Here is an 18,949-nt window from a genome sequence, read left to right as displayed (position 1 = left end):
TATGAGCTGGATATATTGGGATAAAGATGGTATAATCAATTTTCTGAAAATGATGATTTTTTTATTATGGGATATTATTATCACATAATAATCATCAAATTCTTATGATGTAAAATCTCCAGTATTACCAACTCATATGGACTTTTTAATGAGATAATCAGGGTGGTAAATTCTTAAACATAAAATTATTCTAGGAGTGTTGAAAATGTAGCATTTTGTGTGGACAATAATGCGACCTGTGTCCATCATGTCGAAACATCAACAAGAACCATAAAGTACTTGAATGGTCTGTATTCAGGTTATATAGGTCGACAATTATCACCTTGTTTCGTTGTAAGAACGAATATATATATATATATATATATATATTATCCATAGCCTTAGGATGGTATTATTCATGTCTTGGTTAATGAGTAGGGTTTGCAAAAGTTCTAGGTATTCGAGAGGGTATATTATTATGGTGGTGTTGCTTCTTGTTCTGCAGGAGTCAACAATTGCAATTTGGATAATTGCCTTACACTATAAGAGGATGTATCTATGTGTTTTCTCAATAAACGGGTCTGTATGTCATGACCATGGTGTCCCTTGTGGTCATGCCCAAAGTTCTTTATTGGTGATAAAATATAATTCAATGACCCATATAATCCATTAAATTGACACATTAGCTTCTCTAACATTCATTAGAGCTTATGTAGATATACCTATTTCCATTCCCGTTGTATGATTCCCATGTGAAACGAATATCTTTACAAGATTCTATAGTATTTTAGTGACTATTAATCTTGTGCCATTAAGCACCAAGGAGATGATAGTTCATAGTCTATGTATTTGGTTGAAAGAATTATAGACTATTAATTCAATTAAACATTAGTCTGTCTCTTACGTGTATGTGAGAAGTCCCACAAAAAACCCGTTAAATTCTCCTCGATATATTCCTACACAGAATGGAGAATACTAAGAGTTTTGTATTTGTTTTTGATGTATTTCCTTACATCTACAACAATTATACATTCGGTTCTATATGTGAAATTAATTTAATACTTAAAATAAATTTCAAATAAACCTATATTTCATCAATTTTAAATATGCATGATATAATTCATTTTCAACTTGTTCCCTTTTTTATAGGAGCGATTATTAGTACATTTTTTATCGTCCATTATCTAACGCTCATTAGTTGCATCTCTCCTCCAAGGATTGAAAGATTCTTCCTACTCTTGCCATGACCCCGACCCTTTCCACGGTCTTGTCTACGTGGTGCATAGATGTCAAGTGAGTGAAATTATTTTTAAATCACTGTCTTTTGAAGTTATTTCCACCTCTAACATTTGCATTATTGACCTCAATAATTTCTTTATCCCAACATGTCTAACATTGTTATTTGAAAGAATCTTGTCATATCTCTCAATCACTTGTAGTAGATTGATGAGTTTGTTCTAAAGTTTATATTCGAGCTTATACTCATTCATTAGTATGAGTGTTGATATGTGAAAGATGGAAATGATGTTAAGAATCATGTCATATTCTGTGAGTTCCTTGCCATAGAGATTAAGGGGCCGTTTACCTAAACACTTACACAGTAAGCGCTTAACGGTAAAATTCAACTCTATGTCTTATTTATCGCACAAGATTTTAGTCTACCAAAACGATATCGTATATAACAATTTACCCGGTAAGCGCTGACCTTGGTAAGAGTTGTCGTCATTACTTAACAGGTAAGACTCTCCGTTCGTGCATTCATCTTACCAGGTAAGATTTTTGATCCTTGTCATATTCATCCGATAAGAGAATGTGACTTGATAAGCGCTTACCCGAGTAAGCATTTGGTAAACGGCCCCTAAGATGCATTTCTGAGACATGACATTTATTTGTTGAAATAAGTTACGTTCTTGTAATCAAGTGGGTTTTATTCCACTTTATGATTAGTTTGGGAAGTACATGGTAATGAATATTTCCGGTTTTCCTTTACGGGGCGGCCCCTATTCTTGGGGGTTTCTTGTGACTTATGTGTCTCTTAAAATTTTTAAGGTATTTACTTGTACCTTAACAGTCGATGGTTAGGGTCAATAAGGTTTGATGATTTTTACATTGCTTGTGTGAACCTATATTATGGTACTCAAGTTCTTCCAAATCCAGAAAGTCATAAAAATTGGAGAATGAATCATGGTCATAATCACTATATTGGATTTTTGCATGTTTACAATTCTTGATAACACTTTATCACTATCTCAATTTTAGAAAATAAATCACTCAATCTATTGGATTTCCATGTAGTAGGAGAATTACATGGATTACTTAAATCTCTACAAACCTTAGGGTTATTTACATCCATTTGACAAAATCCTTTTGATATTTTACGGTTTATTTAATTTGAATATAACGGTAATAATTATATACTTTTGGATGAGATTGGCATATGAAGCCAACTTCAATACTTTAATACCTTAATGGTATTTTGTGAGATTTTATATGAGGCCAAACAACCGTTGGTTTTGACCTAAAATCAAYAAATTTTTAGCGTCTTAATAGTATTTTGAAAGCTTTTGGAAGGAAAAAAAATATATATGGGAGTTGAAGTGTAACTTCCTAAAGTATTGTAAGATTGGAAATTATAAGTATGAATTTACGATTTTAGATATTATATTGGGGAAAGCAATTTTAGAGCTAAATCCATAATTAAATTATTAAAGATTTTAATATCAAATTAAAACCATTGGCTTACGTAAACAAACAACAATAAACTAGTACAACTTAATATACATTATCAATAACAATATACTAAAATATAATCATGTACAAAATTGTATTAGTCAATTTAAACAATAATGTTTAATAGATAATGATAATTTTTTATCAATTATATTAAGTTTAAATGCAAATTAACAAATTAAATGTTATCAAGACCAAGTTTAGATAAAAAATGGGAAAATAAACCCCCCTTTTTTTGTATTCACTGCCACAAAAAAAACCCTCAAGCTGCTTTATATATATATGGAAAACGAAAAGAGCACCTCAAATCCGTACAAGATTTATAAAATATGATCCCAAAAAGAAATAAAAGACTATAAACACAAATATCAAGGAGGGGGGGGGGGTGTTTTGTTATTCTTACATTTTTTTTTAATAAGCAAAAACAATCATATGAAACACAAGCAACAGTAAATTCTAGAAATACATAGAATATTTTTTTACCAATATGTCAAAAAGTTATAACAACAAGAATTATCATGGTTAAAATAGTTAACCACGGTTAATGATAACTCAGACAAAAAAAAGTTGCAAGTTTATGTAGAGATACTTGAATTGTAATACCAGGAAAGCAAACCTTCTAAAGGTGTTCTCTTGTGGATATAATAATTGTTTAGTAGCGACAGAAACGCCCTAAGATTACATGTTGTAAGGTGTTAAAGAAAAAAACTATATAGAACAACAGTGAATGGAGAGAATAATATGTAATTGTCATTAAACAAAAGCCCTATAAAAATATAGATAAGTTACAAGTAAAATATACGAGAGATGTCGTTTCTAAATTATCTCTAATATGTTTGTCTTTATCTATATCGTCATATTCTTTAGACGATAGCATATTTATCCTACAACAAAAACTAAGTTCATAATTGATTAGAAAAAATCCATAGTAGGATCCGTCTAGGATAATAGGTGGTAAAATTTACATGGGCTTGGACAATACTTGAAATAGGTGATGTATATTGTAGTCGATTTTGAAATATCGGTAACAAAAAATGTATTTATAAAAAAATTCTAAAATTATAAGAGTCAAATAAAAAATGTATTAACAAAATGAAATTTATAATATGATAAAAATAGTTTTTGAAATTTATGGGTGTTAATGAAAGATACACAAGATCCAGGCTTCCTTGTATTCCGTGAACACAAAAGGTAACGGTAGAGCCAAGCCTGACTTTGAGGTTAAAATAAGGACTTAATTGGATTTTTTTCAGGCTAGGCTTTTCTAGGCTTTTACATGTTTAACCAACTTTTCCAAGCTTTTTCAGGCTGATCTTGTGCCGATATTTTTGGCTTGATCAACTTTAAGGCCTGTGCTTTGGACTGGCCTTTTGGCTTACTAGGCTCGGACTTTGATAAGTCTAGCCTAGGTCGAGCTTAGGTTTTTTTAGTGCATAACTAGTGCCAACTGACCCAACTCTTCGTTGTAGATCCGTCAATAGATCTTATAAGAAAGAGTCTCGAGATCCTAGCTTTGCTAAATGTCTGCCATGAGGCATACTCTCTCAAATACAATAAATTATAATACATATATATGTTTGTGAGGATGAAATCATGGTTTTTACTACTTGGATAAAATAGATAAATACACAAAACTTGATTTCAAAAAAAATGTAGCAAAATGGATAAAGAAGTCCTACAACCATATCTTATAGTTTTGAGAGCACATTAACCATACTTTCTCTTGTTCTACACATGGCCTCTAATGGCTCATTTTTTGGCATGGTTAACCCTTTAGCTTCATTCAAGTCCACCATCTTCTCACTAACCCTTTTCCACTCAAAACATTGAACCATGGCTGCTAAAGCCATTCCAACCTCTCTATTCGCAAAGCCAGCTCCAGGGCATTGCTTTTTTCCCATTCCAAATGGTATATAATTATACCCTTCTCCAACTGGCTTCTCAAATCTTTCTGGCCTAAAACTTGTGGGGTCATCCCAGACCTTTGGGTCCCGATGGATGGCCCATGTGTTCACCAATAACATCGTGCCACGTGGTATGCTATAGCCTCCGATGGTGCAATCTTTCGAGGACTCGTGTGGCACGAAGAGGGGGCTTGTGGGAAATAATCTTAGAGTCTCGTTTACTATGTTTTGTAAGTATCGTAGTTTATGAAGATCGTGTTCCTGTATCATGTGGTCTTGTCCTACGTGTTCATCAACCTCGAATCTAGCTTTTTGTAAAACGTGTGGATGGTTTAGGAGAAGTGACATAGCCCATTCTATCGTAACTGCAGAAGTATCTGTACCCACAAGTAATATTGTCTACATTAAGAAAACAAAAGAGTTAAAAGTCCATAGGAGGGTATAAATTAACAATACTATATTTTGTCAAGTCTATTAGGACACCCAACCGTCCTTAACTGTGCTAATAGATAGAGGCGAAACACAAATGAACTGGATCGGCAATAGTGGAGGGGCCAAAAGAATTTTATACTTAAGACCCTAATGAATTGGAGATGTTTCACTCTATCGAAAAAAAGCCCAGAGGCCAAGGCCCTATGGCCATCCGCCCCTGCTAATAGAGTACTTGATGAGGCTTTAAATTTATTGGAACACAAATTGTATGTCTTACAATAAATTGCTAGTTAGACGACCTTACAAGTTCTATCGATGAATTTCGACAACTTAATATGACAGAATAAGTAAATTATTATATTAACCTATTTATATGACTTTTTTTGACACTGTTGTATCAGCATTTCATACATATGACATTTTTCAAAAGTGTGGTAAAAAGGCTAAAATGTGATAACCGGATCCTGGTTATCACCCAAGGTAATTAATGTGTGATTATCTGATTAAATGATTACGTGATAGAATGATAAATTTGTTTTATTTGATCATGCTAGTGTGTGGAAATTATGTGCATAATGTGGATGCATGTATGAGATTATGTGTATATGTAGAAGTATATATATATATATATATATATATATAATTATACACACATGCATGTTATGAGAATGCATGATGTGTGGGTGTGTGCATGTGACCGACTTTCCTGTTAAGGGAAGGTATAAAAGGAGGGTTTGACCCCCCATTTTATCTTCTTGGCCATTCTGATAAATTGAGCGATTTAGAAGGGAAAGCTTGCCCGGATTTTCTTACTTTTGCATTACAAGAAGGTTGCTTTCAAAAGGCCTGATAAGGTAAGTGATTTCTAAACCTTTTTGCATAAAACTTGTTACTGGTTTTATTTGTTGTTTATTATTGGAAAGAAATCAGTTAATTGCTTAAGGGTTTTATCCGGACAAAGGGTGACCGGATTAAGTTTAAATCGGGAAAGCTTGTCCGGATTAAGTCTAAATCAGACAAGGGTTGGGCGATTAAGCCCTAAACCGAGCGTTAAGCGGTTTAGTTTTAAACCGGTTAAGCATTGAGCGAGTTATGAATGATAAGTATGGTAAACATTTTGAACTGAGAAGTATGAATACGACCATATGGTGACCAGATTATTTTTAAATCGGTCAAGCTTTGGGCGATGTATTGTCCGGACTTGTTATCCGGACAAAGGTATTGGAATTTATTCCAAGTGTTAAATCGGACAAGCCTTGGGCAATGAGTTGTCCGGATTTGGTAAACCGGCTAAGACTTGACCGAAGATGAAGTCCGGCCAAGCCTATGTTGACCGGATTTGTATTATGCCTTGTGCTTGATTGATTAAAATTATTATTTTATCATAAAATGGAAATTTGATATAAATGATTTTGAATTAATAATAATTCCATTGGCTGCGGTCTATTTGGAATGATTTTTGTGAAATGTTTTGATGAGGAAATAAGGGTGGCATATCAAGGAGAGGTGTACCATGGGATAAGTGTGGCATATCAAGGAGAGGTGTACCATGGGATAAGGGTGACATATCAAGGAGAGGTGTACCATGGGATAAGGGTGGCATATCAAGGAGAGGTGTACATTTGATATAAGGGTGGCATTTGTATGTGTGTTATATGATATAACTCTTTCTATTATATCCCTTAAGATTACCGTGATCTGGAACCTTTATTTCTTTGTGATTTAAAGATTTAGGATCAAGGTTCTTATTGGAAATCATAGTCTGGACGTTATTGAGAAGAAAATAACAGGTTTGGCCTGAAACTTTATATAAACCTTGTTTGATTAGAAAAGGTTTAAAAGTGGCATTATATAAAACCTGACCGGTTCAAAGATATGTTATTGGAATAGATGAATGATTGGCATGAAAGGGGGAAAGAACTGGTATTTTGCCCCATTTGTTCATATATTTGTTATAAATATGAAAAGTTGTTTTTCATAAAGGTTTTGGTGATTTTCACCCTGCAATAACATAAGTAGGGTAACTCACTAGACCTTTTTGGTCTAACCCTCGTTTTGTGATTTTAACTATGTATTGCAGGAGGTACCGACGGTAAGGGGAAGGGGAAAATGTGATATTTTTCTATATGCATTTTTACTTGAAGAAATGTTTATGATGTATAGTTTTGATTGATGAACGTTGATTAGTACAAGACATGTAATTGAATTTTTGGACCTTGTATTTGGTAATGATAGATTCTTGTACTAAGGGACCTGAATGGTATAATATCATGTATTTCTTCTGTATGAAATATGTGTTACATGTAATGTGTGGTATGGGGTGTTACATAAAAGGACAATCTATTATTTGTTTCCTATTAACTACATTGTCCAACGTTGTATATAAAACTTGTTAGGCCGCCAAAGATTATACTAACAACTTAATTTTATCATGCCTTTAGATACGACAAAAGTGTTTTCTCCTATAAACTTAAAGTCCCATTACGTAATCTATTAGAACATATGGTGCATCGTAAAAGATTGATTTTGTGTTTTTTTGAAATATGTACTATATATATATATATATATATATATATAGTAAATGCTTATGCACTTAAACACAAAGATGGTGCTCGATTGGTTTGAGGTTGGACTCCAAAGGTCAAAAGTGTTTGGAGGTCCCGGGTTCGAATCCAAGGAAGAATAAAAAAACCCCCCTTGGCCACAGTCACATTTGGTGAAGTTAATTTGAATTGATGTCCTGAGACGTACTTTAGGCACTACTAGTAATACGGATTCCGTTATTGGGTACTTTTTATCATCCCTAAAATAATTAACGGAGAACTGAATCAATGGGAAACATACCAACATAATTCCCTTGAGTATCTGATCTGGGTAACTTTCAGGCTCTGATTCATGCAAAGAAAGCATGGCATCCATCAATTTCTTGTTAGAAACCCCATGTTTTTTGCCATATTCATCCGAGAATGCATCACTTTTCACCTTTAATCTCAATAATGTCATCTTCATACTCTGGAAATCGATCCACCGAAAGAACGGAAAATGATCTGATAAATACAAACCCCCACCAACTTTCGAGATCTCCCTGATCATATCTTGAAAGTTAACTGCCTCCTTCAAATCATCAAGTTCAGGACCAAAGTTTCGTTTCCCAGAAACAATCCTCATGATGATATTAAACGACATATCTTGCAGCTTTGATCTGAATCCCACTTTCGTGAAATCATCATGATCAACAGATTCCAGAAATAGGGTTTTTATTAATGATCGTATTTCATCTTGTCTGATATCCACATAAGTGTTGAGACGGGTAATCGAGAAGAGTTCAATGGTGGTGATGCGGCGGAGCTTCCGCCAATATGGGCCAAAAGGGGCGGGGATAATGGAGGTGTAATCATATTTCATGAACTTTCCGGTGATTAAACGTGGCCGATCTTCCAAAACATCGTTTTGCATGAAACATTCTTCAAGGGTGGATGGTGAGGATAGAATAAGAACTGGGTATGACCCAAATCGAAGGGTGAAAACTGGACCATATTTGAGACTAAGTTTCTGCAAAACTCTATGCAATGGGTCTTTGATAAGATGGAAATGGCCGAAAATGGGGAAAGAAGGAGGGGAAGGAGGAAGGTTTGTGTGATTTCTTGTCTGAGTAWGAAGAAGGAATTTGGAAAGAAGAAGAAGAAGAGGGAGAAAGGAGAAAAAGGGAAGGAAGTAATAAAAGAGGTGTTGCTCCTCCATGGACTAAGGAAGATGATGGTGAAATGTAGGGTGATGAATGGCCATTTATCATAGGGAAATGAGCGAATAAGCAAGAAAAGAGGTTAATCATGCATGGCCATATTTATCTTCTTATTTTACCCTTTATTAAGAGATGTTATTATTAAAAACAAAACTGCAATTTAGTCAATTACAAAATATAATTTTAAAATGTATATCATTTTCATAAGAAAATATATTTTAATTAATTGCACTTTGGTAATTCTAAGGCAATTGCTAAAAATGAGACGTAGACAAAAGATGCGTTTTTGTATTAAAAATTACGATAAGATATAAAAGGTAGAATATGGGAAAAATCATCATAGAGAATGGTTGATGATGACATGACATCAAATACTCAATTTTCAAGACATGATTTTTGGTTTTGCTGGTGATATCAATTAGGAGTCTAGATGATTTAAGCCTCAAATGGCATTTTTGTTAAAATATCTGAAGTATTTGCAATCTTGACTATCTTTGCAATCTTGACTATCTTAATTATTGTCCTTATTTTGACAGAAAAGTGACTGATAAGGGTAGAAAGTGATAATGTTACAAAGTCAAGTTGTTCARAATAGAAGAGGGACTGTACCTCATATCTTAGAGTTCTCAAGAGGTAGAGGAGCAAGAAGTTTCAATCTTCAAGGACCATATGTGCAATTTTCTAGAAAATATATTTCCCATCTCCGGTTCATATTTTTTTGTATATCTTAGTTGTTTAGCTCTCAACTTTTCTCTCTAGATTGTTCTCTCTCTCTACTTCTTCTCTCTAAACTTTTTTGTATAAGAATATGTATTGTTCTTGTTATAGTTTAGATTTAGATATTGAGGTAGATTTCATATCTTGTATGTTGTATTCTTTTGAATCTTGAAATAAAGCTTGTTTTCAAATATAATCTGTTTTTAACATGGTATCAGAGATAACCAGTTCAAATATCTAGAAGAACCTCTCTATTTTCTGTTGTGTTGAATCGAGTACATGAATAGTTACGGTTCATTCGGTCTACGAGTTCGCAAGATCTCGATTGTCGGTTCCCTTCTGTAATAGTCAATTTTTGTTTCCTTGTTGTTTGTTTTTGAAAGTAGATGAACGAATTGGGTTGTGTGCCTTACTAGATCTTAAAGATCTTGCTACGGTCCCTATTCTGTGATACCTTGTTTTTTATGTTTTTTTTTTTTGCAAGGATTTTTGGGGTTCTTGCGGTCTCTGTTCCTTGAGGTTGTCCAAACTCGAGCTAGATCTATGTAGTTCTTTGGTTGATTCTTTTTCAGGTCTGTTTCCTCTTCCAGATCTGTTTCCATATTATTTCATGTCATTCTTGTTCAGGTTTCATCCTGAATCTTCGCTATCTTTTCTTGATTGTTGTATGTTTCAAATTTGTGTCCTAATCCAGATCTTGTGGATATACTTTTTCTTTTAGATTTGTGTCCCCCCAGATCTGGTTTATAGCTCTTTTAATTATTGTATATTTAGTTTGTTCAGGTGTGTATCCTGGATTTGTTCTATATAGGTGGCTCTACTTTTTTATAACAAGAGTTAAAAGACGTTGTGGTAAAATTCTGGTTTGTATATTCTTCTCTGTTTCTCTTATTGCTTGTTCCTCTCTGTAAGTTTCCCTTTCCCCTATATTTTCTTCTTTGTGGTTCTGTTGTCTGGTTTGTGTGGCTGTTTTTTTTTTGTTGTTTCTTGGTTGGTAACTAAATAGTTAGCTTGACCTAGCACATTATCAGTGTTTTAGAAATCCTGCTTATATCTATTCAGTTCCCTTTTTGTGTTTGTTCATGTCTTCTCCAACATCTGAAACTGGAAGTCCAATGGAATTCAAAGTCACAAAATTAGACTTTGGAGATCCACTGTACTTGCACCTGAGTGACACTAGTGGAGCTTCTCTTTTATCATTCAAATTAAGTGGTACGTATAACTACAGAGTCTGGTCAAGTGCCATGACCTCAGCTTTGGAAACTAAAAATAAAACAAGTTTTATTGATGGATCCTATTCTCGTCCTATAAACGATCCTGCCTTAGAAAGACAAAGGAATCAGTGTAATTCTGTTGTCCTCTCTTGGATCCTGAGTTCAATGACTGAGGATCTTTTTCTAGGACAAGTGTTTTCTAAAAAATACTCCCAAGTTTGGGAAGAATTAAAAGAAACATATGATAAAGTAGATGGATCAGTCACATTCAATCTTTACCAGAAAATTAACTCCCTAAGTCAAAATGGCACCTCTGTTTCTGAATACTATCATAATTCTCTTTGGGAACAATTCGATGCTCTTGTAAAACTCCCATCCTGTACTTGCAAGGCTTCCCACGATTTTTTGGAACATAATCAATTGATTAAATTCATGCAATTTCTTATGGGATTGGATGATGTTTACCAACCCATTAGAAGTAACATCTTAACTAGAGATCCTCTTCCTTTTGTTAAAACCTCCTTCTCTCTTGTTTCAAGGGAGGAATCTCATGGGGTAATTTGTCTCAAAACCGTACCAAAACTCAACATTCTGCCATTCTTAGTAAAACTGTTGACAATAAAAGAAGATTAGGCAAAAACTTTACGCTTGTGTGTAAACATTTTGGAAATACATAACATACCAATGAAAGTTGCTTTAAACAGATAGGGTTTCCAAAAGATTTTCAAAATCGACCCAGACCAAAAAATCAAAGTTTTAAACCTCAAAATCAAAATTTTAAACCTACTGATAGTAATGTTTCTACCTCTGAACCTATCTCTGCTAAATCTTCTTTCTCTTTTTCTAATGAACATGTTGCCAAAATTTTAGGTTTAATTGATCAGAAACATACCTCTTAGTGAGCAACTGCCAATATGGCTGTTATGTTTAAAACTTCCCAATCATGTTGGATTATTGATTCTGATGTTAACCAATATATAACTCCAAATTGTTCTAATATGGACAATGTTGTTGATGTCACTGATTTAAATCTTAAAGTCATTCATCTAAATGGAACAAAAGCTAAGATTAACAAAATTGGAAACCTGAAATTTTCTAATAATGTCACTCTATTTGATGTGTTAGTTGTTCCTGATTTTCAATGTAAATATTTTATTTGTAGACAAGCTGGCTAGAGATAATAAAGTCTTTATATGGTTTGATGAATCAAAATGTTATGTTCATGATTTTCATCAAAAGAGTATTGTAAGGACTAGTAGTCAGGAAGGTGGGTTGCATTTCTTTGATCAAAATCTTAATAGTGAGTCATCTTTCCCTTCTAATAATATTCGTATGGTTTGTTTTGTGTCCACCCAATTATGGCATAGTCGCCTTGGTCACCCAGTTGACCAAGTGCTAAAAGTCCTAAAAGATCGGTTTTACATTGGAAGTGAAGTATGTGGTCCTTGTGAGGTTTGCCATAAGGCAAAACAAACACGGGAAAAAATTGATTCTAGGATGCACAAATCCAAAAGTCTTGGTGAACTCGTTCACTTAGACGTTTGGGGACCTTATCATGTTCAGAGTAGGGAAGGCTACAAATATTTTCTTACTATTGTTTATGACTTTACTCGTGCTGTTTAGGACTATCTTTTAAAAGGAAAACATGAAGTTAGTGAATATATTGAAAGCTTTTACAATCTTCTTCACACTCAATTTGGAAAGTCTGTTAAAATCTTTAGAAATGATAATGGGTCTGAGTTTACTAATAAAAAATTAAATGAGTTTTTTAAGATAAAAGGAGTCATTCATCAAATCTCTTGCAGTTATACACCTCAACAGAATGGGGTTGTTGAACGTACATTTTCTTAATGTTGCTAGGGATCTTATGTTTTAGGAAGGATTTCCGCTCAATATGTGGAGTGTATCCTCACTTCTACATATCTAATAAATAGAACACCTACGTCTGTCTTGAATGGTAAGAGTCCCTATTATCTTGTTTATGGGTTCCAATATGTTCTTACTCATCTTAGAAGTTTTGGGTGTCTATGTTTTGCTCATTTACCTAACATCACAAACAAATGTTCTCCTATATCTGAAAAATGTGTTTTGTTGGGTTATGCAAATTCAAAAACGGGATACAAACTTTATAGTCTGGATTCTAAATGAATTATTGTTTCTCGTAATGTCAAGTTCTAAGAAAATGTGTTTCCCTTTAAGATGAGTATGGACATGACTGATGAATCCAATATTGATGGTATAAATGACCTTAATTTCTTTGATTATGTGTTTAGTTCATCTAATGATCTTGGTGATTCTCCACCCAATGATGAGAATGGAGACTAGTTAATTGATGAAAATTCTCAACAGTCCCTTTCTGGCCACAGTAACCGTAGTTTACTATGTAGCCCATTTAGAGCTGCCAATAGGCAGTGTCTAGGCAGCTCAGGTCACCATGTTAATCAAGGTCCTTCTCAAGAAGATGACATTGATAAAGTTACCAGTTGGCACCTTTGGGTAGCTCTGAGGCTGCTAGTATTTCTTATGATGCTAAAACATAGTATGAAGATATTAGTAGAGACAACAATGAAACTTCCCTTGAGTCACATCTCTAAGGGTACTTAACCCCAAACTCCGTTTTTAACTCAGTCTTTTAGAAAATCTTCTAGAATTTCCAGTTTTCCTCGAAAATTTGATGACTTTGTGGTTGAAGGAAAAATTAAGTATGGGATAGAAAGGGTTGTAAATTATTCGTGTCTTTCTTCTGAAAATTTATGTTTTGTTTCAAACTTGAATAAATCTGTTAAGCCTAAGTCATTCCAAGAAGCTATTAGTGATATTAATTGGATAAATATCATGAATGATGAAATGGAAGCTTTGCACATAAATGGAACTTAGTATATTACTGAGTTACTTCAAAATAGAAAAGCTATAGACTGTAAGTGGATTAATAAGATTAAGTATAAATCCACTGGAGAAATAGAAAGATATAAAGCCAAACGTGTAGCTAAGGGGTATAGTCAGAGAGAAGGTCTTGACTATGAAGAGACCTTCTCTCCCGTTTTTAAAATGGTTACTGTAAGATGTATTGTTGCTTTAGCTGTTCAATTTAAATGGCATTTATTTTAATTAGATATTAATAATGCTTTTTTAAATAGTGAGTTAGTTGGAGATGTGTATATGTGTTTACCTAAGGTTATTATAACCCTGGTGATAAACGTGTTTGTAAACTTGTTAAGTGTTGATCCTCTCTCTCAGTAATTCGATGATAATCCCTTTTACCTTATACAAAGTATTTATGTTTCTGTCTTTCAGTTCCAATGATCATCACTGAGACTATTCAGTTATCGATGAAGAACTTGTAATGTAAATCCATCAGCAACAGTGATACCTTCAAGAAGACAAAACTCACACCAAAGAACCTTCAGTGAAAGTCGAAGACTGAAACTGAAGGTTAGAGACTGGCGAGTATGTGATCTGAAGTGGTATTCAGTGATTACAACATTGTCTACATATGTATGAACACTACCCAAGCCTCAGCGAATGCTGAAGAGACCTTTAGGCTATTCCAGCATCAATCAGATTTTTAAATCGCTCAGTCCATCTAGGTTTTCACCCGATTTAGTTTGTGTAAATTATAACTTGAGCATATTCAACCTGAGCGGATTAGTGTTTAAATCGATCACAACCTGAGCGGGTTAGTGTTTAAATCGCTGACAACTTGATTGGATAAGAGACTTTATCGCAGACAGTTTGAGCGATTTAGGTAGTTCATCATAGACGGCTTGAGCGATTTAGTATCTAAATCGGATACAAGTTGAGTGGACTAGGCAGTTCATCGATCACTGTTTGAGCGATTTAGAGAATAAGCTTGAACGATTTATTGTCTACATCAGATACAGTTTGAGGGACTATGATATAAATTGGATACACATCTTAAACGGATTAAAGTGCTCATCGTACAAGGCTTGACCGGTTTAGAGTGTAAATCGAAGTCAGCTTAATCGATTTAGTGAGTTCTTCGGTCATAGCTTAAGCGATCAAGAGACTATATCGGAGATTGCTTGAGCGATTTAGGGACTATATCAATCTCAACTTAACCGATTTAAAGTGTTCATCGATCACAACTTGATCGATTTAGGGATTATATCGCAGAATGCTTGATCGGTTTAAGAACTAACTTGAGCGGTTTGTGGTTCTGCTACTCGTTGAAACTGCTCTCTGCCGTTCAGATTATTCGAATATGGAAAGCTTTATGGTCGCTATGTGATGATTTCTGATGAACTGGAAGCCAATTCTCGAGGTAGTTGATGATGAAAGAAAGGACTACTACCTCCATTGGTTTAGTTTTCTTTTTGCACAAAGGCTGAGTTTGTGTTGGGATTGTTTTTAGGCTTTTTGTTTTAAGCCCATCCTTAATTTTTTTAGCCCATTAGATTTGGTTTTTCCATAGCCCATTTTTTAAAAGTTTTTTTTGTCTTTATTTTCTCATTTTTTTTTGGATCAGATTTTTTTTGCTGTTTCTTTTAAGTTCTTACTGTTTTTGATCTTATTTTGTTTTGTGTTTAAACTGTTTGAGAATGCTTAGACTATTTTACGTCGCATAAACTATTTCTTATCAGTTTTAACTGTTTTTAACTGTTTTTAACAGTTTTGACTGTTTTTACTTATTTTAGACAGTTTTTCGTCTTTTTCTAATTTTTCATCAGTTTTTTGTGTTTTCTGTTTATGTTTTTGAGCTTAATTGTTTTTGATTTCTTTTTACTGATTTCACAGCATTTGATCCTTAATCAATCTTGATTTTTGAAAATGGCAGTTTCATTTGAGAGAGAGAAAATAAGGAATTGAAAGAGAAAGTTTCAGAGTTGGATAAGAGCATACAGGATTATAAAGAGAAATATCTGGATGTGTTTTATGAAAATAATGTGATTGTTGAGTTTATTAAAGATTTGAAACGGGAGCATAAAGAACAATGTGAACGTATTGAAAACGATTTCATATACAAGATTGAAAAGTTGGAAAACACACTCACGTCTGTCAGAAAGGATAATGATGATGATCTAAAAATTTGGAGTAAAGCTAACAAAGATTTGTTTAATAAACTTCAAGAGGTTAGAATTGAATTACCGATTGAGAGAAGCACTCTAAGGAATAATACAGAGAAAGAGGACTTAACTGAAAAATTTCATAAGTCTGAGAGTGATCTGATTGAGTTAAGGAAGTTACTGAATTTAGAGAAAGAGAAGGTTCTAGAAGTTGAGAATAGTTTGGATGTTGAGAGGAAGAAATTTGAGAAAGAGAAGAAGAGGGTGATTGAACTAGAAAGAAAGTTTGATGTTGAACGCTTATCTTATGAGAATAAGATAAACTCTCTCGAGCTGAACGCAAAAACGCTATTAAAGCAAATCTCATATTTTGAGCAGCTAATCATCTTGGAACGTGCCAAAAATGATAAAGAGAAGAAAGATATCACAGAAGAGTGTTAGAGCCAAATACAGAAATTATCTAACAGCATTGCTCTAAAGCAGAAGGCTTTAGATGAAGAGAAGAAGCAATTTGCTCTTGAGAAGAGAAATACTATAAAGAAACATACAACTATTGCTAAAGAGCTTGCTGAAAAGAAAAAAATGGCTTGACATCGCTTCTGAGAATGAAAAGAGCAGCTCAGATGAAGAGAGAAGAGAGTTTATAAATCAGAAGAAGAAGTTTGAAATGCTCAAGAAGGAGTTAGAAGGTAAACTCCTGGATACTACAAGGAAATTGTCTGATCTAAAGATAGACCTTGAAACTGAGCTGAAGATGAGAACATAACTTAAAAATAAGTTTGATTTAGTTACTGTTGAAAGAGACCAGCTTTTACACAAAGTCAAAGACTTTTCTTGTGCTCAAAGCTCAATTGGTTCTCCTTCTTAGTGTAAAACTAGCTTCTATGACTGTTCCAAATCGAACAGTTATTCAAGCAGCCCTAAATCAACTATTTCTAAGAACTATTCTCATTCTTCTAATCAGTATTATCAAGGGTATGTTATTAGATCACCCAATAATTCTTCTAAGGTTAAAAGCCTTTGGGTTAGTAGATCTGAATCTGTTTTATCTCGTACCCCTGTTGTTACTAATCATCTTCCTTGTTTTGTAAGATCTACTACTGATTTGATTCATCTTAGCAAGAGAAGAATCATGTGCTCCACATGCAAATTAACAGATTTTGTGAATAAGAATACATCCAACAGATGGAGTACATACAACAGATATCAGAAGGATTGGAAAGGTAAGAACAGATATGATTACAATAACTGGTATGGATCATATTTTGTATCTGATCATCCTGTTCAGAGTGCTAATAAGAAAACATCTAATAGAAATAGATAGTTTGGAAGTTACAACATACCCCAGCCCGATACTAACAAAATAGGACCCAAATTCATTTGGGTACCAAAATCTATTTGATTTGATTTTGCAGGTGTGTCAAGTTTGCACTGATCAGAATATCATATCATTGATGCAGTAATGCAGGGGCAGTTGTAAAGTGTCCTACAAAGGCTTCTGAACATTTCAATTCAGAACACGTATTTTACCGAGTGTGGTTTCTAAACACCCAGTTTAGAATCTGTGCTAAAAATGATTTCTTTATTTTTTTTAATTTTTTTTAATTTTTTTTAATTTATTTTAATTTTTTTTAATTTTTTTTAATTTTTTTTAATTTATTTTAATTTTTTTTAATTTTTTTGAGCTTAACTAAAACATTACTATAATCTACTTTCTAAGGGAAGTCTGTAGAAGTTCAATAAATGTTTTGGGGAAGTGATTTTTTTAAACGAGTACATTTTCTGAACAGGTTTTTCCTGAGATTTTACTTGCGTAATTTCTCATCGTACATAACTCCAATACATGTTTCAGCTATTCTTCAAACTGTTATTATCACGTGTTGGGTTCAAGTATATGCGTTAATGTTGTATTCAAGTTCTCCTTTACTATTGCTTTGTAATAGTTAGTCTTTAATGTTTTCCTTAGTATAAATAGTGATTAGCTTTGTAATTTGTCATTAACTTCTGCAATTAATCTGATTAGTGCTGTAATATTCTCTCTCAAGAAATTCAAAGAAGATTGTTGGTGAAAATTCTCTCTACTCATATTCTTGATCTTCATCTTGAAGATTAATTCTGAATTTGTATGATTTTGGGCATTTCATCACGTCTCTTATATAAATCATTTTCGGTGATAATATACTCGTTTGTATTCAAAGGTTGATTTTTCTGATTTTTTTACCTTGATTGATATATACTTCAGTTTTTTAATCAGAATCTATAAACTCGTACTTACAGATCTTCATTCATTTCTCTCGCATACCGAATAATCTGATCGTTGTTGTAAATCACTCCTTTATTGTTTGTGCTTAAACGATATATTTTTCTTGATCAATTTTATCTGATCATTGTTCTTCACAGAAATAATATTTTTGATCAACCATTGTGATCAACTGAGCTTACAATAATTTAGGAGAGACTGTGTGCTTAACATAAATACCTCTATGGAATGTCAGAACTGACAAACCTACCCAAGACGAGAACCATATATGAGTGAGCATTAAATACAAAACGGTTTATGTGTTGAGGTTAAAATGAAAAAGAGAGGGGTAGTTGTTGTGAGACAAAAAAATTGATAAGAGTTATGTCAGGATTAAAAGAATACGAGAATCCTGTTCCAAACTTCTAAAATCCAGGCATACCACACAATCTATTAGTTCTCAATTCTTTCGAGACTAATATTGAAAAAGGCAAAGCCCAGACCAATTCTTGTCACAACCCAACCAGTTACTCATTTATCTCTCAACAGATAAGTGTTTCAATAACACTTGGGGCACGCAGCTCATCATCTATCAATTTTTCATTCGAAGAAAGTTGATATTGAATCAGAAGGATGTATGTCCCCCCCCCCCTTCAAGTCTTTTTGATCACTAATTGAGTCTGATAAATTTGTGTAGTCCACACGGTTTGTCTTTTTGAGTCTAAACAGAAGCATTAGTTGTTTTATCTTTCTACACTACACAGATTTTGCATTTTATATGTTATTTTGCCAAAACATTCATAGATATGCTATTTTTAAGCTATCGATGATTGAATGGAAGACTTGGTGAGATGAGCATCAAAAAGTCTCATATATACAGTACGTCCGTTGTACTGAGTATATCTGTTATACTCACAGGCCAATATTTTTATAAGATTGAAAACAATTTCATTCGTTGAAATTGGTTG

General features: G+C 33.5%; 1 protein-coding gene across 1 annotated transcript; it reads right to left on the bottom strand.

The window, feature by feature from the left end:
- Nucleotides 1-4,397: 4,397 nt before the first annotated feature.
- On the bottom strand, nucleotides 4,398-10,106 carry LOC112514156 (cytochrome P450 81E8-like). The gene is made up of 4 exons (XM_025120487.1): nucleotides 10,035-10,106; nucleotides 9,295-9,390; nucleotides 7,890-8,693; nucleotides 4,398-5,012 (listed from the first exon to the last, which is right to left on the bottom strand). Exons 1-4 carry the CDS (start codon nucleotides 10,104-10,106, stop codon nucleotides 4,398-4,400), a joined length of 1,587 nt encoding a protein of 528 aa, XP_024976255.1.
- Nucleotides 10,107-18,949: the final 8,843 nt, after the last annotated feature.

This window comes from Cynara cardunculus (assembly GCF_001531365.2).
Source record: "Cynara cardunculus var. scolymus isolate 2C chromosome LG 6, CcrdV1, whole genome shotgun sequence".
Lineage (NCBI taxonomy): Eukaryota > Viridiplantae > Streptophyta > Magnoliopsida > Asterales > Asteraceae > Cynara > Cynara cardunculus.
This window is presented reverse-complemented; position numbering and strand designations above follow the sequence as displayed.